We start from the raw sequence: 20,763 nt of genomic DNA, 5'->3' as shown, positions 1-20,763 counted from the left end.
CTGAGAGCCATTTTGAATTCTTCGTTGGAACTTGGCGTGCGCGGGAATTATCGTTTTGGATGTCAGGTGCCATTGGGAAGATGGAGTGATGAGTACAAGGTGGGAGGACGTCAAGCTTTGTATCCAATTAAAGTTGACCCATACTAGTGATCGTCTCGATACAGATTGAGGGATATGGCACTGTTTACGATTATTGGGTGATAAATATTAGAAGATGCAGGAGCGGTGGGCCCACGAGTGAAGATCAGATTCCCATAACCTCTACGATTCTTAACGGTGTAGGTATAGAGATGGACTTTGCGAACTCAACTAACTTCCATAACAGAATTGTTAAAGTTAGGCCATTCAGCAAAGCTTACAAATGCGCGTGAAAGGTCCTGCACCGGATGGAGAACATGACTCACCAAGATTCAGCGTTGGAATCGGCGGAGTTGCCATAAGATATGACTACCGAGAAAAAATATGATGAAGATGGGGGAAAACAAAGCATACTAATCCTTGGGTGAATACCGCATCTCGAAATAGGGACAGTGGAAACTTCCCTATGAAGGATTGCCTGCTAGTTAGTGGAATTCTCCACTCTTCGCGGGGGAGGGCTGGGACAGATGAAATGGGAGGATATCAATGAAGCACTTCCCGCGCGACGTGAAGTTAGCTCCTCCATTTGCGTTCTCGTAGCCTGCAGCAGAGCCTCCCCAAGTGTCACACTCACATCCCGTTCAGCTCCCTTCCATTGTGCAGCTCTTGGGTAAACACGGTCACACATTCATAAATGTTGAAGGGTCCCTATTTGGGCTACCAGCGTGAGCAAGATCAATCTGCATCCTTGGATTCTTCCAACAGTTGCTGTGCGTTTCAATCAAGCAGGGTAATCAGCTTCTAGATGAAGAAAGTGGTTTCCAAGGTTAAAAGTGTGGAGGACACATTTTTGAGCGGGGTGATGGGCCAGGTGCTCAAAATGACACTGGCAGTGCTCACGATTGAAAATAGCTCTCATTGACCCATCCTCAGTGTTGACATCTCACTCGCAATGCCATCTCATGGATAGGGGATGTTTCTCCCAATAATGCGGCCATGATGCTAGGGGGTGTTGTCCCTAACCAGTGGCCACAGACAGAGTAGATCGATGCATAACCTCAAATTATAGTTTGCTCAGATCATTTGAATGACATTCAGCCCTGACACAAATTCTGGGGCTGTAAACATGATGTACAGTAGAATAGAGTTTCAATTTGCGTTGGACGCTTTGACTGAGGTTAGCCTCGCCTGTCTGGGGATAACGCTCATCTCGGCCATTATGATGTCATGGAATAAATGTATACATACATGTACATACGGAGTAGAGCATCTGTCGTCCCGGTACTGTGCAATTTGGCTGTATTTCCTTGACTCCGGAGATGCTATCCACTGATGGCACCTTTGAATTGATGGCTTAGAAGAAAGAGATTCTGAAAGCTAACTCGTTTCTGAATGTCAGCAGACTGAAAGTGTGTTGTTGTCTTCTTTTAACTCACATTGACAAACCTGCATCTGAGCAATCTCATCAGATCGTAAGCAGGCATAAGAGCACAGCAGTCTCTGCAGAATATTCGCTTCATAGTAAAATCATTATTCATTGTAGTAGCAGTTACAATATTCATTATGAATCTAGCATTGATAGAACACAGCAAGCTCTTTCCATGACCTGAACACTGATGAAGAAGCGCCTCGGTAGCCGAATGCATGAGCGGCCGCCAAGTAGCACCATGGTGTGGGGGGGACTCATGGTGTGTGGGTTTGAATTCCGGAGTCAACATCTCAGCTCTTGAAATATAGGTATGTGAACTTGCCGACAACAGCCTATAGTGACATTTGTGTCAAATAATAGGTTTTTTTTGTTTTCCGCTGTAATGACCTTATTCTACTTACGAACACACATCAATAGAAATTAATATTAGGGGCAGCCTGCTCCTATCACTCCACTTCTTGGGGTGGGCAAATGAACCCCTAAATCCCAGATGAAGACATCTTTAACTTCTTCAAAGGATTGGAAAGCTCAGGCACAACACTCTATAGCAGGAGCTTTATGAAACGTGCCGCTGGGGCAGGACGGAGCGAAAGTGCGAAGTCATATTATTCATTATGTTGCTATTAAACAATATCATCGATATATATCATCACCACTATGTCCAATACCCACAGGAGCAAGACTGGCCAGAGAGATTGTTATTCAAAACTACTGAGCTTTATGCAAAGTGGTAGGTGTTTCTGAGTTCGCTCGCCTGTTCTGGTTTGAGCTGGACTGTGAAATTTTGTTGGTGTCAACTGAAGTGTCCCAAGACACTGGGTTTTTATTTGTGATGCTGGAATTCCGAAGCGGCTGTTGTTGATGCTCTCTTGATCCTAAATCTAGGTTTGCGTTGCGTGATGGCAGAGTAGATGGAGATGGTTCCGCAATCTCATATTCTGCTGGTAAGTTTCCTGTTGTATTAAGCACAGGACTCTGAGGTGTACTAGTCAGCCTAAACAGGAGCGGAGCCGCTTCCTTGATTGGAATGACAGCAGTATTCATCAGTTCTTGAGTATCCCTCCTCAAAAACTATTCAGACGGGACTCTCTTCCACACGTATCCCATCTACATCGGACAGAGTCTTGTTGTTGCCTTCGGGCATCATATTCGGATCTGTTTCGGTGGATATCTGGTGTTGCCTCCTCTTTCCTCTCATTTCCCAATCGTACATCATATCATCCCAGAAGTCCCATCCACACTGCTATCACTGCTATCACCAGCCTCTATGAAATTGCCATCATCCGCCGTACTTCCCACTGCTGATCTCTTTCTCGGGGTTGCATTCTTTGATCTCTCACCGCCATAACTATTTTTAAGCTCTGCACCACTGGGAAACTCTGCCTTTTGTTCCATCCTGGTACCTTCTGCATCAGATGATACATGTAGTCGAATGATGTGACGCGAGTCACCACTGGTGATAAAGGGTTTAACATGGAGGAGTACGGTCCAAGCGAACCGAGCGAAGATATATGGAGGGGAATGAGTTTTGAGACACTGGACACGGGTATTATGATATGTGGGCCAATATTCAGATGCACGACTTGAAAATATATGTGTAACATATTGAGGAGAGGAGGTTGTTGTAGTAGCGACTTCAGTCCCAGTAACTTTTGGAACGATGGCAAGCCATCGATTGTCAAAGCACTTGTGGATATCAGATCTCAGTGGAACAAGATTGGATGACCCATCAATATCACCTAAATCCTCTCCATATAGATTCATTCCATTCCTTGTGTACCAGATGGCCTCTTCCTTTGGAATGAGGTGGGCATCCTCAAGACAGATTGAAAAATTGGTAACAGCACAGCGGCCCATGGCAGGAGGAAATTCAATGGGAATCTGAGACCAGGGGCCTGGGATGCGAGCACGAAGGAACTCCCAGTCCCGAAAGCTTGGTACAACAGGGTATTGGCCTGGTGGTAAAAATGAGCTAGTAGAAGCAGCAATGAAGATAAGGGGAAACATATTTACTGGGGCCATCTCCAACGATAAAATAATATATTCCGTTAGTGAGAATACCATCAGGGGCCACATCCACACGCTGCTGGCCGTCTTTATCGAGGGTGAAATGGCCAGTTTCAAAGGCATTGTTGGCGATTATCTGGCATGCAACGAGGGCTGTTCGATGATGTATGCCAAAAAGGGATGTGGTGGCAGGATCGACGCGCGGAAGAACCAGTAATGTGTTCCTTGGTTCCCGGTATCCCGGATGGCAGAAAGGTATCTTTTCTCGAAGTACCAAGTGGGCAGAATCGGTCTGGTGGGTATCAAAACGCGGTGGGTCTTGAGTGGTCATTACTTCGACTCTATTTCTTCAACCTGGTTTACCCTGAAGCAGTAAAATCAAGCGAGGATCAGTTAAAAAGGACCGCAGCGGAACTGATGAAGGGAGAGCAGTATTATTCCGTATGATGGGTGAATGATGCGACGCGACACAAAATGTGAGTTTGCAGTCCGAGAAATGATATAAACATAGCTGGTTTCCTAGAGTCATGATCTTCCGGATCTGGTCATTCCTATCAATCTCTTACCAGACAACCGTCATGCTCGAATTATTCGTGAGTGCGCCACAGGATGTAGAAAACCGCAGTGTATAGAAATATTTTAAGTATAGCAATCTTCAGAAATTAACCAATAATCACCACCTATCTATCTATCATAAAGATCATTCATATGCCTGTTAGTAGACTGGCCGCTGGGACTATGAATTACACATTTGGTTTGGTTTGGTTTGGTCCCAGACCATTTCTTGGCATGACATGAGATGGATCAGGAACAGAATGGGAGTGTAAAGTGACTAGAATTATTAAAACATGAGTGAAATGGGACTAATAAATCTTGATATTTCATGTAAAGTGACTGACTATCAAAATAAGAACATGATCTGGGACTGATCATGATTTGGACTGAAATTTCGTCCCATTCTGATGATTATACTGAAGGCTGGGTTGAGAAGGAGATGGCCAACTCAATTGACGGAGACCTTCAGAGACTTGAAAATATTAAGCGGTACCTTTTCGAGTGAATTTCCGCAGGAACTTCTTTTCTAGCCTCATACTGTCTGCATTACATGTTGCTATTCTTATCATTACTTCTCTGCTATCTTGCCAATGAATCACTGTTCTACATATATCCGCGCTCGTCCAGCTGGCTGAGAGACTATGAAACATAATTTGTACTTATGTTCTGTCCTGAAAACAATAACTGATAGCTACAATTGGGCCATCATACCCTTCTTTTTATGGTGTGGATTAGCTATGCATGCAGCTCGCCCTCACGAGGCTTTCGTTCGGAAGTAAAAAGATAGAGTTCGGCATCCTGAAGTTGCAACTGGACGACCACAGCAGCACTCTGTTCATCAATGCCTTGAAGGAGCTCATACGCGCAGGCCATGGCGGATCTATCAAGCCAACTGAGGCAGGGGAAATTCCGAGCCTAGAGGCTACAATGAGGGGGTGAATTCGATATTCTTATTAGCGACATCTGGTTACAAGGCTGGCTGAAAGTTGGCGTTGTGGCTGGACACTGCCTTGGAAATTCAACCTTGCTGTGCTGTCCTAGGATCAGCCCAGACCTGCTGTATTATGCTGGCGCAATCTTAATAACAAGCAGGTTTTGACGCGGGCTTGTTGAAAATTAGGAATAGAGTATTTCTAGGAACTCATGTTCTCGCCAAGTAAAAATGGATGGCCCAGCGAAGGCATGAGGGCGGCTACACACCAGGAATAGCCAAGGCACCGCTGGTAAAGACGCATGCCAATAGTGGCATGAGGCGGAACAATCAAAAAAGTGCTCCTCCGCGTACTTTACCAGGAAGTTGTAAAAGGATACAAGACTGTGTAAGCAGATATCCATATATTAGCTTACTGGGGCAAGTTCAGCAGGGCAAGAAGTGTACATAAGTGTAGTATATATACTGTATGTGTAGTATGGCACACTCGAGATAAATACAAATATACGGAGGTCGGTTTCAAAAGTTTTGTTCAAGCACTAAAAACGCCACAACAGCCACTAGAAATTTATACTAGATTTTACATATAAATTCTCTCTCATTATTTCTTCTACTCATCTATCAAGTCTAACTAAGTTCACCTGCTATATCAACACAGAATCTCTCTCTCCCATATTGATCACAGTGTATCTTGATGAGGATATATTCTTGAGCTGACTGCTGTTTTGTGGGTCATCCAGATTCAGAGTGAGGAGCATCTTTTATCACAGATATAAAGATAAGAAAGATCTGAATTAAAGTCATGATCTTAAGCAGTTCTATAGAGACAATTGATGGTTTGAATAGATAACTGAGAGAAATTACTAATTTCTTTAGTAGTTTTACTGTGATAAGATAGCACTATGACCACTAAGTTATCCATAGCAAAAAGCCAATGTAATCATTTGTTAAATGGTTGCACTCATAGTGAGATATATACCCGTGGGTGTGGTGGTGTGGCTCGGCCCACAGCAGGCGTGGCCATCCAATCCATCATCTCTATACACTGCAACCACCAGCCGCAGCATAGTGGGGAATCACATTACCATCAAAAGACTTCAGAGCCACTATCACAGCACAGGTTGAGATATCTGTATTGAAAGTTATAAAAGAGAAGCCAAATTTGATTCATCAATCTCTGAGAGATTATCTGCTATTTAAAATGAGGGGTAATTGCTTCTCATTAGCGGTATCTATGATATTTCAACTAGTAACTATATCAGTGGCGTAGATAGTAGCTTGGCTGAACGAAACTTTTGAAACCGACCTCGTCCGGTGGGGGAAACTGGCCGCCCGGGATGTCACATTGGTTAAAATTGATTGTAAAGTAGCGATTGTCTTCATGGATGAGAAGGTAGACACCCTTGCAGCGACAGTCATCAAAATAACTACGCAGCATATGCTGCAGTGTCCCCTTCCGGCGACAGCGCATCTGCACCAGGTTACTGTGTTCGGTCCATGGCTTTTAGCTTGATGATTGCATCCTGAGCGGCTCAATCGCGGTATCTATCATACACAACAAGATCCAGGACTACAAGCGCTTAACTAAATAAGAAAGACTGTCTATACGCTGCTAATTCTACATAAATACCGTATATAAATCAGTGTAAAAACATTGCGTGTATAAATCCACTGTACTCATAAGAGAGTAACTCGGGAACCACAAAAAGAAAGCGAAAAAGAATTTTGCCTCCCCGACAGGGAATCGAACCCTGGTCTCCCGCGCTCGTCAGTCTAACAACTGAATGACAAGCGGAAATCATCACCACTAGACCATCGAGGATAATTTACAGATAGCCTGTCGACGCGAATCGGCCCTATCCAATTGGAGGGGCTTATTGGTAAGTTACCAGGCTCTGGTGTATGTGCGAAACAAAATCAGCACAATCGTGGATTTATTGTCTGACTACAGTCCATTTTCCTAGGAGCATTTCGCTGAGGGGCTACACGCGTAGAGATTGTCTATATTTTGTTTCATGATGTTATAACTTTCACGGAGTGTCTTTTTTTCTCCGGCATGTACTTCCAAAAACTTTGTATCAATGCTATCCAGCAGGTTACATGATCATTTTGAGTGCATGGTGTGCTCCAACATATCAGAACGTCAGAAGAGAAATTGTATTAGAGTGTACGATTTGGGTTAACTTTGGTCGTTAATTTGCTGCTCCAATATACCCAGATAGGGTATATGCGTAAATCTTTCCATATTCTGGACTGAAGAAAGGGGGTGAGAAAAAACATAAAGAATAAACGGGTTTATCATGTCGCCTATATGATACAAAGTAAACATTTCCCCCTTGAGGCATGAAAATTGAAATGGCAAGTGAGAAAGAAATCCAAACTCCATTAAATGCAATATGCCATAAGTCACAAGTTGCAAGTTTGATGGATTTGAAATACATGAAAAGGCATGTAATGCTTACGCAAGTGAACCTATCCGACGACGTTTATCTCTGTCCTGGAAAGGTGATGGGCTTCTTTTTTTTCTGTATCTGTCGTCGTCGCGGTAGCGATCCCTACGTCGTGGAGATCGAGGAGCGGACCTTGATCGTGAAGGCGAACGCTGTCGGGATTGCACTCTTGACCTCGACCTCGACCTCGATCTTGATTCAGACTGCGACCGTTGCTTGGGCCGTGGCCGATCTCTAATGGCACTGGAATTGGCCCCCGTAGGACCAAAAGGCTTATTCCTATCCCCATCACGCTGGTCAGGCAGGAATCTGTCATCAGCTATCCCGAATCTTGCGGCGTTGTTCGATGCCACGGAGCGATTATATCCATCTACCCCCCAGCGCCCTGTATCCTCCGTCTTGAGATCTCGATACTTCGTCCTACCCTTTCGACCAATCTTGGTCACATCTCTGACCTGTAGATATTGTGGCAAAGTTTCGCGATTCTTCGTCTCATCCATATATCGGCTTCCCATTAGATCGCGACGATCCAGCCCTTTGGCTTCCATGTCATCGTGATAAAATACACCCTTATGGAAATATCGTTGCATAAATCCAGCTTTCCCCCTTCCGGCTTCGCGTTCTTCTTTTTGTTGCGCAAGGAACTCGCGGTCCTCGCGTTCTCGCTCTTCCGTGGTGAGGTTTCGACGACGCTCGATCTCCTCGTGCTCTTTCTCCGCCTGCTCGATGGCTTCTCGTTCGCGCTTGACACGTTTCAGCTCTCGAAGTTTCCATGCGGCAAATTCAGCAGCCGGGTCAAGCCCATCAGTATCGTCTATTTGCTCTTCGTTTTCACCTTCAACGTTCTCATCATCGTCCCACGATTTCTTCCCCGCGGCCCGCTCTGCTGCCTCTTTCACTAGTTGGTCCCGAATTAAAAGGTCCGCTTTCTCCTTTCTTAGAGCGCTTTCAGCTGCGTCTTCTACACCTGGATCTGCAGAGGCGGCAGCCGGAGTCAAAGATTCCTTCCGTTGACTCTTCTTGATAAAAGTAGGTCGAAGCAATAGCCGCTTCGGAGTCTCGTCTTCCGAGCTTGATTCCTCTTCCACTTCGGAGCTTTCTTCACTTTCCTCATCCTCACTTCCACTGACTTGATCGCCCGCTGGATGCGCTTGACGTCCTGGCACCTTTTTCACATCTCCCTCTTCCTCTTCCTCTTCGGTGACGAAGCCTGCTTCGTCCTCGCTTTCCCCATCTAATTTCACACCCTGCACTCCGCTTGTGATTTTCGATGTGGAGCCGGCCGGGAAGGATGTCGCTTTCGGCGGAGGGGCTCTCCGCTGTTCCCGCCGTAACCTCTCACGTTCTCTTCGTTGTTCTTCCTCATTATTAACTTCGTCTTCGTCGTCATCTTCTTCCTCAGAAGATTGTTCTTCAACAATTGGTTTTCCCGGTCGGTAGCGTTGTGGCCTTTGCGGGTTCGCAGTCATACGATCCCGAGAGGATGGGAATGGAGGCGGCATGGCTACTCTGGACGGATGACTTATGGACAGTAACGTTAGGTGGCAATCATTACCAAGACGGCACGGTGCAGTGAGGAGAACCTCCGCGCAGAGGGCGGGTTGCAAGGAGAAGGCGTGAAAGCTGTTTGTCTCAAAGTACCAGTGCTTTTCTTGCCGATGATGGTTGCGATTTCGGATAATATATTTTCCGAAGCTCAATATAATCCATGGCACAGAATTTGTATAGAGTATGTTATCTGCTAATAGGAAGCAAGTCTGTCCTGTCTCGTTATCGGTTTTACAAAATGTTAAAATATATGTACCGGAGAGACCGAGCCCGAAAATAGTTTGCCTGCTTCAATTACCACACTCGGTGTGCTTTTCTCCAACCCACTATAGGGCGCGGCTCTAGGTGATTTGCTCTTCCCGATAACTGTCACGGTCTGCACCAGTTGCCAGCGGCGCCTCAGAGGTCCCGCTCCAAATCTCTACGCTTTGACTAGCATGTCGCCTTCCTCGCATGAGGATTCTCTGCCTCCGAAGTTCTTGTTCAATGATCTTGTGCAAAAGATGGCAACCGAGATACCCAAAAATCTGAAGGCTGTGTATTATCAGATTACAAACAGAGGTAGCTGCCATTGTTATTGAGTACCGGTACTGATGATTGAGTCTCTTTTCGATGTAGATTAGAGCCGAGAGAGACTGCGAGTATCCTTGAAATCATGGCTGACGGAGGCAGTTCGGCGACTTGCCGAACCCAACTGAAGTTGTAAGGGCGGACTAGAGGAAATATATTATGCCTTTCCGTTTTTCGACAGCTGCATACTTATATATGTGGAGCACTAAGAAAGAACAACCTCGATGAAGCCCCAGAACTCATATATGAGGTAGCTCAACAAGTAGACTCTTACTCCTGTGGTAGTAGCCATGTCTAAGAGCGCGTCCAAAAAACAAGAAAGAATCGCGGGGACTGCAGCAAGGATCGAGAGAGAAACAAGAACAGTTGGACAGGGAAGAGAATGTAAACGCCTTGTCAAAGCGACTGATTACGCCCAAAAAAAAAGTCCCAGTAACCATATATGTAACATAACATTGTCCTGTTACTTGGAAATCATTTCCCCTTTGAAATAATTTACTTCACCCCCGCCCTCTCCAACATCTTCTCCCTCTCCATAACACTCTCTCCAAACCGTACCAAAAACACTGTCCGGCTTGGCCACATCTCACTCCCCTGGTTATGAGCTGATACTTTCGCCTCAAACCCACATCCATCGCAGACCCCTTCAATAATCCCAGCTACATACGCTGCACAATTCAGCATGTTCATCTCACGCGGTACTGATATGTAGGTGTTGACGAGGGGGTCATTGTCTGTGATCATGTATTCATTTGGGGTGGCTGGGGAGACGGAATGTTCCAAAGCATCCGCTGGACGGGAGAATAGAAGTCGCCAGAGGGGGCCGTGTATTAGGTGCAGGAGAGGGAGGATGCGAAGGGGTCGGATAGGTTGGGTACCAGATGAGGAGGAAGAGGATGTGAGACCGCCGGATGAGGAGCCGGAGAGGGAGCGGTAGAGAAGGAGATCAAGAAGACGGAGACCTAGTGGGTAACCTTGCTCGTTGAGGCTGGGGCATTGCAATCACGAGCGGTTAGAATGACTTCCTTGCAGATAGGGAAAGGTAATGATCCCGTTAATGTGAGGAGAGTATACACTCACCGCCTCTCCAGGTCCTGTATACCTGTGACGCGCCGCTGAGCGTATACGACCATCTCTGAAAAAAGGTAGGCGAAGCTTGCTTTGCTGAGCTCCGAATTGCGGGTCCGGTTGAGATTTCGGTCATAAATTGTCTTCTTGGTGGAAGGGAGGCGCAACCCTGTAGAGGGCTGCGGTGTGTTTCTTGATCGGAGTTTTTCCTGTGAGTCCCCGAAATTGTTGCCCATGACTGTGCTTATCGAGGAGGCATGTGTGTGCTTGGTGGGAGACGCCATTGTATGGCCGTGGAGGGGAATAGAGCGTTGTCCAGTTGTTCTGGAAAATGGTTACGTAGCGGCTAGGGACGTTGCGATTGAAATCATGACAACGATTGTAAAAATAAATTCATGTTCGGATGACCTTCATTTGTATTTATCTGTTGAGCTGTGGTTAAATGTTCTTCAATATGCGGATTTCAATATCTCTGCGCAATAACTTGGAAAGCTCGCACTGGAGGTATTACGGTGAGCCATGCAGACACATGTGCAGTCCGCCTCCAAATTTCCTCGTACTAGTTAAAAACATGACGTCGTCTCCCCTGATTTATGCTGGATTGAAAATATGGATATTTGAAATAAATAATTTGAAATTATACTGCCTATATCTCTGTTTAGTTGTTTACCCGACGCTTTTCTGACGTCGGAAATCTAAATCCCAGGGAAGATTTTTTTTTTTTTGAACTCCACCAGACATTTATTTTACTACTCACCCCTAATGTTGATGTATGACATGATAAAAATAGCAGTTGCCGGCTAGGATTTTGTCAAGACAAAAAAAAAAAAAAAAAAAAAAAAAAAAAAAACTGGGATTACAAAAACCAGAGATGCCTGGTCAAGTTCCGTAAAACTTTTTATATCCTTCCTTTGTCGGCATCGCAGCCCTTGCTAGCATCGAAGGCTTTTTGCCTATGCCTTGAATTCCAATTTAGCGTCCTCGAGATACTCTGTATCCAGTCGTGACTTCGAGACGCGGAAGGGCTCACACAGGCAAAAGGATATCTTGAAGCCGAGATTGTGACGTAGTCCCCTGGACATAATTCCATTCTGTTACCAAGTTAGTCATCTTGGGAGCACGTTTGCTTGCTGGATTCTATTGAAAAAATTTACTCAAGAATCTCACCGTTCGCGCCCATCAAATCCAGCCCATGAGCTAGTTCTGGCGTTGTAGGGCACTCCCACTCTGAGGACGATAGTATCAGGTAATATAATGGGCCGGAAATTAAGAGTATGCGCACATATAGCAGTAAGAAGAATAACGGGGTTTTCAGGATGTGACAGTGAGCCACCAGCTGCGAGGTTGTATGCTGTTGAACCGGTTGGGGTAGCAACGCATACACCGTCTGCCTGTACGGAGGTGAAATGCTCATCGTCACCGAATATTTCGATTGATGACATTGCTAAAGACATAGTTATTCTCTTGCTCTGTGAAAGGCATGAAGGAAAAGTATACCAGGTTTTGGCGAATGGGCTGCTAGGGGTAGGAGATGCATGCGTACTTGGGTTCGGTCCTCGATCCACGACAACATCATTCAGAATTTGGAACATTTTGTCAGGGTGATGTGTGGTATCATCATCAGATTCCTCTCCGATCAACTCTTCCACTAAATCCCTTTGTCCTACCTGATTAGGGCGCGGCCTGCTCCTCATGATAGTGCATTCGAATCTCAACCTGAGGCTTACAGTGACACCGTCGCGAAAGGCCGTCTCAAGTGTCGATTGATAGCACTCAAAGTCGAAGTTGGTCAGAAAACCCAGCGAGCCCAGAGCAAAGGAGAGAACCGGAGGAACGACCTGCTGGAACAGCCAGCTCGCATATAAAACCGTGCCGTCACCTCCTAGTGTAACTATAAAATCAAATGTTTGTGGTTTCTTCTTCACAAGATCCCAATCCCAATATTTCAGCCTTCCCTTTGCAGATGCCTCCTCCTCATGCAGTCCCGCAGCGTCAAATTGTTCATCATCTTCCAGTCTCTTCTCAACATATATCGTGTATGGCTGGTCCCGATCTTTTGATAAAAGCCACCGTGTAACCTGTCTTGTCAGAAGCACAAGGCATTGCTCCTGAGGCTTCGTAAGTATGAAAACACTCCTGACATTTAGTTTCATTTTAACGCTCCCTAGCTTTTTGGATAGTGCCCGGACGTTCCACGCCATGTCTGAAAGTTGTCTTTTGGTCAACAAGCGGGACTGTATTACATGAGGCACGTAATCATCACCTAATTGAGAAAAAGGTGATTTTGTCGTGCATTTTGTTCCGTTATCTCCGCTAACTCGTCCGAGCTGGAGTGCTTCAGGTTGTTCGAGAAGGGCATGGACAAAGCATGCAGAATCAATCCGCTGGTCTGCATGGCGACGGGAAAGTCTGGGAGCATCAGCATCAGCAGAGATAAGTGAGGATTTGCGAACATGTCCAGCGTCTTGGTCGAAGACAACCTATAGATCAAGTTGATTAGTGTTCGTAGGCCATCTCCAATGGGGTGCAGGAAGGCACGCATGCGTTGATGACGGAAGTTGAGAGTATTTACCTCAAGCCGTGTGGGTAATTCTGAGTCGCTATTGGACTCGATAGGATTTTCCATGGTAAAGCTATCAGACGAACGAATTATGTTGACTTGAAGATGAGCTAGAAATCGAGCTCTGCAAGATGTAGTGGGGACAACCTCTTACATCATCGACGCGCCTACACAAGCCATGGACTAAATGCACATACCTGAACCTCCTGTCCCATATCACAATGAAGCTGTCTGTTTTGTGAAGAATGAATTTGATGTTGATATTCACCCTCAATTAATATCTATATTGTTGAAGAAATTGAATTTGATATGAAAGAAGATGATTAATTATTATAACTATCATTTATAAAATCTGTTAATTCATCAATTCTATTTGATATAGATTGAATTTTGTAATAGACGTACTTCGATTAACGATCTAGCACTATTTTAAATACAGATTATGAATTGATTAAGGAAAGAAAGAGAAAAGAGATCAGAAGGAAAGGTTGTACAAAGGGGGTTTTTATAGAGGGGAAATTGAGGTGGAAGAATATCAGAAGCCGCCCCACAGTGAAGCACGGAGTGGATCACAGAGTGGAAGAACATTAAGGGTTTACATGGAAGAATTGTTAGAACTACACGAGCGCGGAGCGTGAGACAGAAGAGGTTATGCGGAAGAATCATTAGAAGCTACACAAGCGCAGAGCGCAATAACAGAGATGAGTAGGTGCAGAAGGGAATTGATTGCGTAAGTTATTGTGGCGGACGTAAAGCTTGCGAAAACAGAATTTTCTGCCACCCCCTGAAAAATAGTAGCAAAACACCGCAGAAATAACCAAAATATCCACGTATTGGTGTACGCAGGACGTTACTTTGTTCTATGATAGCAGCGAACTGCACGCCGGGTTGACTAACCCGCTCACTAACCTTGTTCTAGGGGTTGCAAGGTCACGCCGAACTTCTTTTTGGGGTATAGCGGGGTAAGGCACATTGCGCCGCATGGCGAAATCAATGATATATGCTAATTTTCTGTGATGAATGGGCAGCAAACATGATGCTGAGGGTAAGCAATCCCTAATCCCATTAGCCTCGGAGTCGCAAAGTGGGGCAAAAATCGCTCATTTTGGACTTTCATGCGCAACTGGAGGGGTTAAAAGAAGGGTTTGGGAGTGCCACGTGATACCCAGAAACAATGGCAGAAAAGATTTACCGCCCAATGCCCCTCCAAAATTTTATGGGAGAGAAACTCCTGATATCAAGAGGAAAAATGCATATTGGCTTCTAATGCTCTGCTGAGGCGGTTCACCATACATAATTACTTGGTTAGGCTATTTTGAGCACACTCTCCTAAGAGCAACTCGTACTCTCGCTCAAAGTGTACATTAAAAATGCCAAAAAGGAGGCCACTACCACCAACTCCTCCCGAACTCCCAACACCTCCCGCAGATTCACGGAAAAAGGCGTACTATCCAGCTGGAAATAAAGTATACTTCTGTCGCAGGGGTGGTATGCTTTGTTGTCTCTATCTATCTATCTACTGAGCTGATCTGGCAACCAGAGAGCGAGTGGCGTACCGGTACAATTGACAATGAGACATCCAGCACCCAACTTCATGTTGTATGTTAGTCCTATAAAAAAAATTCACATTATCGAATTACCGACAAGTGGAACTGCCAGGTAAAAGATGATGCAACCGGGCAGGCCGAGAACATCAATGCCGAGTATATTCGAGAAAGGCAATAGCTCGACATCACACAAGACCGGCCTGGTTCAGTGACTCCAAGACCCATTTCCACAACTTGTCATCAGCAACAAAGTTATTTCCGTTCCGTCGTATTCCTTTGGGGTCATGCTTTCGGTATCGACACGTCCATTCAGAAACTAGCGTCAATTTTCTTGATACTGTTAGGCCGACCATGTCTCTTTGAAAATAGCTTGTTTCCCGTTGCCTAACTAGGTCTGATGGCTCATCTTCTTGTTTCATTTCCTCGTGCAGTTGTATGTAATGGTCGGTTGATTGTTTGGACCGGAAAAATGTCAAGAAATCCACGTCATTTTGGTCGCTCATTCGCCAGATATCACGGAACAGATAGAAGTCTCCTGCAGAATCAAAACTCGCTAATCGACATAACAACCAAGCGAATCTGCTAGCCTGTAGCGTTTCCAGCTTGTGGAGAAAGTCCTTCATCAGGCCTCCCCTGTGATCGGTAAGAATGGCCCTCCTCAGTCCACCTTCAAATGCAGTAATTAAAGGCGCCTCTAGTCGGTCCCGAGATTGGGGGAGGCTAGGCGCCATGAGAAGGATGGGGAAAGGGACTGACGAGCAGAATGCCCAATCGATGATGCACGTAATGCTGCAGTTGTCATCCACAAAGATATTGTTCACATTTAGATCAGGGTGGTGCAAAGGAAACCTCTCGGAACCGATATTCTGGGCCGGCGCTGACATTTCTTCCGCCCACTTTGACGTGATTCACGTAGGCAATCTCTCACTACTGTATAGTCGACCCGGTTGTTGGAGCCATCGATTTTGGACCCAAGGGTGACAAAGTTACTCCACTGATCACAGGCTCTGCGGTATTCCTGGTCGTCGTCATATCTATTGCGAGTAGGGCACGGTGCGAAGAAGCAGTGGTGACTAAGCTGAAGACACTCGACATGCTGCAAAAGACCCGTCACTAGAGCATCAAAGTATTCCCCTTCAGAAGTGAATGGCCCTCGAGGCAGTTCTGGTAAAGTATCTCGTTCAGAATCCACCAACGCCCGGGACAAACAGTCACGCACTTGTAGATACCCACTCTCCTCAAAGAGCGAGCCGATCTCTCGAAACCGTAGATGTGAGAGCTGCCATGTTATAACCCCGAGCTGGGATACTATCTTCGATTTCTCTTTAAGTGATAAAGTCGATTCCCGAGATCCGAGGGACTTCCACCTCTTGCTGAGAGGAAATCCAGCAGCCTTGCTCATCAAGATGTACGGAATTCCTATATCGTTTTCCGAAGAATAACTGCTCAGAGATTTAGCAACCTACTAAGTACACGTTCATATCCAATTATTACCTGTACGCATAAACCACCGGAACCGGGATAGCGGAATAAGACTTGATATATTTCAGCGTCGCAGCCTCGCTCGCTAGCAAAGCTTGAATGGTCTTCTCAGATTGAATAGCACCATCACGCCGCGGCGATCGAAATACCCATTCCACTCCATCATCGAATACCAAGAACGCCGCCCAGTACAAGCTCCCATCGGCCGGCACCTGCGTAACATCACAAGCGCAGGATCTGCCCCCGCGTAATGAGCTTGCTAGTTGGCAGAGTGCGTGGACATCAAAAGTTGCGTGGCGAAAGAGGTTTGTAGCCATGAGGCATCTGTTATGGCACAATGCCGTGTAATGTTGAGGAACTGTTGAGGGTTCTGAGAACGAAGGGCCGGGAGTGTCATGTCGGATTATTGAATTTTCCTTTCCAGGGGTCAATCGCTTTCGGATTATCATTTTTACGAACCTTTTGTTGTGCTGCTGTGAGGAATTTCAGTCTGTCAACAATAAATTACATTCCGATGAAGGCTTTGGTTCACAAATTGCCAGCAGCCGTAAACTGGCACATAAAATTCCAAACCCACGAAAACACCGCACTTGCAGGCTGAGACAACCATCCTCATGATGCCTAATGTTGCAACTTGAAGGAAATGATAGAGATGTTCTTACTGTTGCAAGCTGGGCCATTAGACCCTCTTTAACATACGCAGAAATAGTGAAGGCTGGAGGGGCTTAAAATCAGAAAACTACCTCGCGCGAGACAATGCTCATTTGTGCTATGAAATCACTCTTGCGAAGACTGATGATCTGAGCGTACATTCTCGGGGAGAGTTCCTGGAGTTACAGTTCCTGGGTCAGATCATCAAGCTGTTCCGGCTCTCTGAAGTGCTTTATGGGCTCCTAGACGCGCCTTTTACGGTACTAAAACACAAAACGATCACACGATTTCATGGCGAATCCATGGCGGGGGATCCAGACGACTACGCAATACGTGATGATATTTATGGGTAATGTGCTTACGGAAAGGCGTATAAAGATATTCTGGAGATATTCTGGGTCAAGTTGACATAGCACATGCAATCCAAATGATAATAATTCATTCTTAGCTTAAACACACATCAAAACACTATTTCTGCCTCCTTGGCCGCTTCAAGACATGCGTCTGTTGGGTGAAGGAAGTATTGGGTGTAGCTTCTGCTGAGGCTACAAAGCTTGTCTGGCTTAGTTGGCCGTCATCCTCCAAAAAGCATGGGGTGTTTGATTGAGAGAGTCCAAGTTCTGACTGAGGAACATCAAAATTTACTCCAGGAGGGATCGCATCAATAGCCGAGCGGATCCTTTTCAGATGATCCGGCGCCCACTTGTCATAAACGTTCCTCGTAAAAGTGTAAGCAGTCCACTTCTCTCTGCCGTCCAGTTCCGTAAAGTCAAATGTTCTGATAGGGTGACGGTAGAAGGAAGTCTTGCTTCCCTCAATGACCGCATAATGGCCGTAGATTCTCACTGTCCTGTTGTCGTGTGAGATCGAGAAAGCCAAGATCTCGCGATTGACCTCATCTTCGCGTCCTACAAGTTTAAACAGCTCAATGACGCCCCTCACGGCAAGGGTCATGCTGTGTGCGTTCTGCCGGTCGGCGATGTCGAGCGCGGCGGTGCCTTTCACCTCACTGGTCAAGAAGGGGAAGTACATGTAGAAGGTGGCCAGGAAGAACGAGCTGTAGGTATCCGGGTCGTAGCCGAGGAACGGCTCGAATTTCTTCAGCTGGTCTTCCGTGAACGCAGAACGGCCGAACCCGGCCGCATAATCCGGCTGCGGACGCGGTCCACAGAAGGCAATGGAGGAGCTCCACTGTTCATTGACGCTTTCAACTAGGTGTTTAAGATTCTTGGCCCCGTCAACGGCGAGAGATTCTGCCGAAGGTATAATTAATCGGGATATATCTTGGATAACTCTTGACTCATTCTTTCCTTGTAGCCTTTGACAAAACTCGTCAAAGGCATCGTCTCGAAATAGCGTGTGTTTGGGAACAGGTTGATCGGTTTCCACTAAATCCTTACAAATCCGCTTGCTCTTATCGGTTATTCCTAGCTCTGACTTGCGCATGAAGCTGCCTTTAGTAGCGAGGAGAGTTTCATAAGTAGCGCTTCTGTACTTGGCATTCTTTTCGTCCCTTGACTCTTGATCAGTGGGTGTGTTGGAGCCTGTAGCAAGACTCGACGTCGAGTTTTTGCGTCGAAGGGAAGCCGATGATTTTTTTTCTCGCGAGAAGGTGGCTCATATCTTCAGTCTGTCCAGGCTGGGCTTCAAAATATTCTTCGGGCCAGCGAATGGCCTTGCACCAATACCCAATCAGGTCAGCTTTCTTCCAGTTGTTAGCTGAGCTATGGATAGACAATCGTAGTCGTTTTGGAACGGGGGGGGCTTGATCTTCACAGGATCGTTTGTGATTTGGCTTCGTATTCTGTTCTCGGGCGTGGGTTTGGGTGTGGGTGTGGGTGTGGGTGGGAGAGTCCTGCTCCGTTAAATCAGTATCATATCACTCAGTCATATCGAAGAAGTGCGCATACAGATACAGGGGCGGCTTTTCTGCTTAGGCGCGCGCTCCTCCGGTAGGATTTCGGTTGTTGTTCTTGTTGCTCTCTCTTGACTCGCTTAGCTTGTTTCCCTTTAATAAATCAGCCTGGAATACGGTAAAGAATATCTGGATATTACCTCTGCTTTCGGGAGCCTGGCGTTTGCGGGCGAGTTTCGGTGTTTGGCACTCAGTTTTATCGGTTCCGGGAATCATTTGATGACGAGCCATTGTGGGATAGGAAATGGGGAAGCGTGGTGAATGCATTTCAGGCGCTTCTCTGGGAAATGATTGCTGCTGAGGGCCAATCGTTGGTCGCTGGAAGCCAAGCAGCAAAACATGTTGGGTGGTAGCGGCCTGAGCCCTGAATAGGTATATTCTACTTTTTAGCACAGCAAGGCCGGTGGGAGCGCTAGTTGGGCCGTGATGCGAACTAAAATTAGCAATGCTGCCTAGAGTTGTTGCTCTTCCCAGGCAAAAGTGTCGTTGGCGAATGGTCGGCATTTACCGAACCGCATCTATCATAACAACCATCCTAGGAAATACTGATTGGCCAAGCTAGTCCAGAATGAGACGTGCCAAGCAAGTATGCAACATCCGACTGCGGGTGGCTGTCTTCCATACAAAAGCCATAACTTTTCCCAAGTATTTCCAACCAACTTCCAAATAGTTCTAACATGTCATCAACACCTGGAAAACACACATTGTCAATTGATGATGCAGTGGCCAAAGTTTTAAACTCGGCCAAAACAATAAAACTGCGGGAAAGCGTAAAGCCCCACGAAGCCAAACGTGTTCGCGAAGCATTTGCCTTGCTTGCCGACCACCGACTGCCATCCAACAGTACCAAGACAAGCGAGAGGCGGGATAATTACCGGCGATTCTTGAAACAAGTTAACGACCATGATCGCGGTCCCCAGTTTGTGGTAATTTGCGCCGTCGGCCTTGGGCAGTCAGCAATCGCCTCAATGAGAGAGGTTGCTCGTCTCAACCTACCCGAGGAAATCAAGAAACGCGCAAACGCCTTGACAGACCCAACCATCGACAAAATTGCTACAGAATATCGTAGGTTATGTCTACCATGGTGATACCTAGGTTCTAACTATGCTAGTCTCGTCGAATGTGAACCCCTCTTCATATATCGAAACCTGTGTACCTCAGCAAACTGGACTTTCTCAGCCTTCCCAATCGCATCGCCCAGCCCTGCCACCGTCAGACGCTGACGGTACGCTCCCGGAGAGACCCGAGCAGCAACTCCCAGGGTATCAAACTGGTATGCAATTCTTTGAGGTTGTACAAGAACTTGGAAACTGACCTGTACTTATGTCAGGCTTGTTTTCAGGACGGGTCTTCGAACTCACACTTCATGACGTTCAGGCCATTCTCATGTCAGGTCAAGCGGGAAGTAAAGTGTGGTTGACGGAAACGTATGATAATCAGTCGTTGCCATTCATAGCGATAAATATTTCACAGGAGATGTGTAACTATTTCAGCACACAGCGCCACCAGGTGGCATAAACCCAACCTTATCTCATTCACTTCTTTATGATATATTTTATTTTTATATTGCCAATGGTCCGGTAATGCCATCCAGCGTCCCAAGGTACAATCACCAAATTTCTAATGTTCTCCTCATCATCACCGGATCCTACCATGCCGATAAAAATATTTCCCCAACTGTTGTCTGATTTTTGGTGAACTTTAAGAGCGCCACCCGTATTGGAGATATCAACGACGACGGCAAGAGTGTTTGGAGGCGGGGAGGTTTGATATATGGTTTCAGTTTGAGGGCCAGGCTCGATTTGGCATTCGCTGTCACCTAACTACTCTGGCATATTAGGATACATTCACACCGGAATAGTGAAGAAGTGCATACCTCTTTTTTGCATATCTCTGCAAGTTCTCCATCTGTTGATGACTTTGATGCCCTAATCGTGCGCAGCATATTGAAGGTACTTGCACCGAGATATTT

The 20,763-nt window shown here is 46.1% G+C and overlaps 5 protein-coding genes and 1 non-coding gene across 6 annotated transcripts; all 6 read right to left on the bottom strand.

Annotated features, from left to right (window-relative positions):
- Positions 1-2,719: 2,719 nt before the first annotated feature.
- Positions 2,720-3,845, bottom strand: HCAG_02548 (predicted protein; the record flags this gene model as incomplete). Its single annotated transcript, XM_001542327.1, has 2 exons — positions 2,720-3,462; positions 3,569-3,845. The coding sequence occupies 2 exons, from the start codon at positions 3,843-3,845 to the stop codon at positions 2,720-2,722; spliced, it is 1,020 nt and encodes a 339-aa protein (XP_001542377.1).
- A 2,884-nt stretch (positions 3,846-6,729) lies between these two features.
- Positions 6,730-6,822, bottom strand: HCAG_09408. Its single transcript has one exon. It is a non-coding gene; the product is annotated as a tRNA-Asp (tRNA).
- Positions 6,823-7,820: 998 nt separating this feature from the next.
- Positions 7,821-8,952, bottom strand: HCAG_02547 (hypothetical protein; the record flags this gene model as incomplete). Its single annotated transcript, XM_001542326.1, has 2 exons — positions 7,821-7,870; positions 8,019-8,952. 2 exons carry the CDS (start codon positions 8,950-8,952, stop codon positions 7,821-7,823), a joined length of 984 nt encoding a protein of 327 aa, XP_001542376.1.
- Positions 8,953-10,063: 1,111 nt separating this feature from the next.
- Positions 10,064-10,920, bottom strand: HCAG_02546 (conserved hypothetical protein; the record flags this gene model as incomplete). Its single annotated transcript, XM_001542325.1, has 2 exons — positions 10,064-10,556; positions 10,649-10,920. The coding sequence occupies 2 exons, from the start codon at positions 10,918-10,920 to the stop codon at positions 10,064-10,066; spliced, it is 765 nt and encodes a 254-aa protein (XP_001542375.1).
- A 669-nt stretch (positions 10,921-11,589) lies between these two features.
- On the bottom strand, positions 11,590-13,411 carry HCAG_02545 (conserved hypothetical protein; the record flags this gene model as incomplete). Its single annotated transcript, XM_001542324.1, has 4 exons — positions 11,590-11,710; positions 11,804-12,080; positions 12,180-13,116; positions 13,394-13,411. 4 exons carry the CDS (start codon positions 13,409-13,411, stop codon positions 11,590-11,592), a joined length of 1,353 nt encoding a protein of 450 aa, XP_001542374.1.
- Positions 13,412-17,344: 3,933 nt separating this feature from the next.
- Positions 17,345-19,022, bottom strand: HCAG_02544 (conserved hypothetical protein; the record flags this gene model as incomplete). The annotated part of the gene is made up of 2 exons (XM_001542323.1): positions 17,345-18,420; positions 18,932-19,022. The coding sequence occupies 2 exons, from the start codon at positions 19,020-19,022 to the stop codon at positions 17,345-17,347; spliced, it is 1,167 nt and encodes a 388-aa protein (XP_001542373.1).
- Positions 19,023-20,763: the final 1,741 nt, after the last annotated feature.

Source organism: Histoplasma capsulatum, genomic scaffold (assembly GCF_000149585.1).
Source record: "Histoplasma capsulatum NAm1 scaffold_2 genomic scaffold, whole genome shotgun sequence".
NCBI lineage: Eukaryota > Fungi > Ascomycota > Eurotiomycetes > Onygenales > Ajellomycetaceae > Histoplasma > Histoplasma mississippiense.
This window is presented reverse-complemented; position numbering and strand designations above follow the sequence as displayed.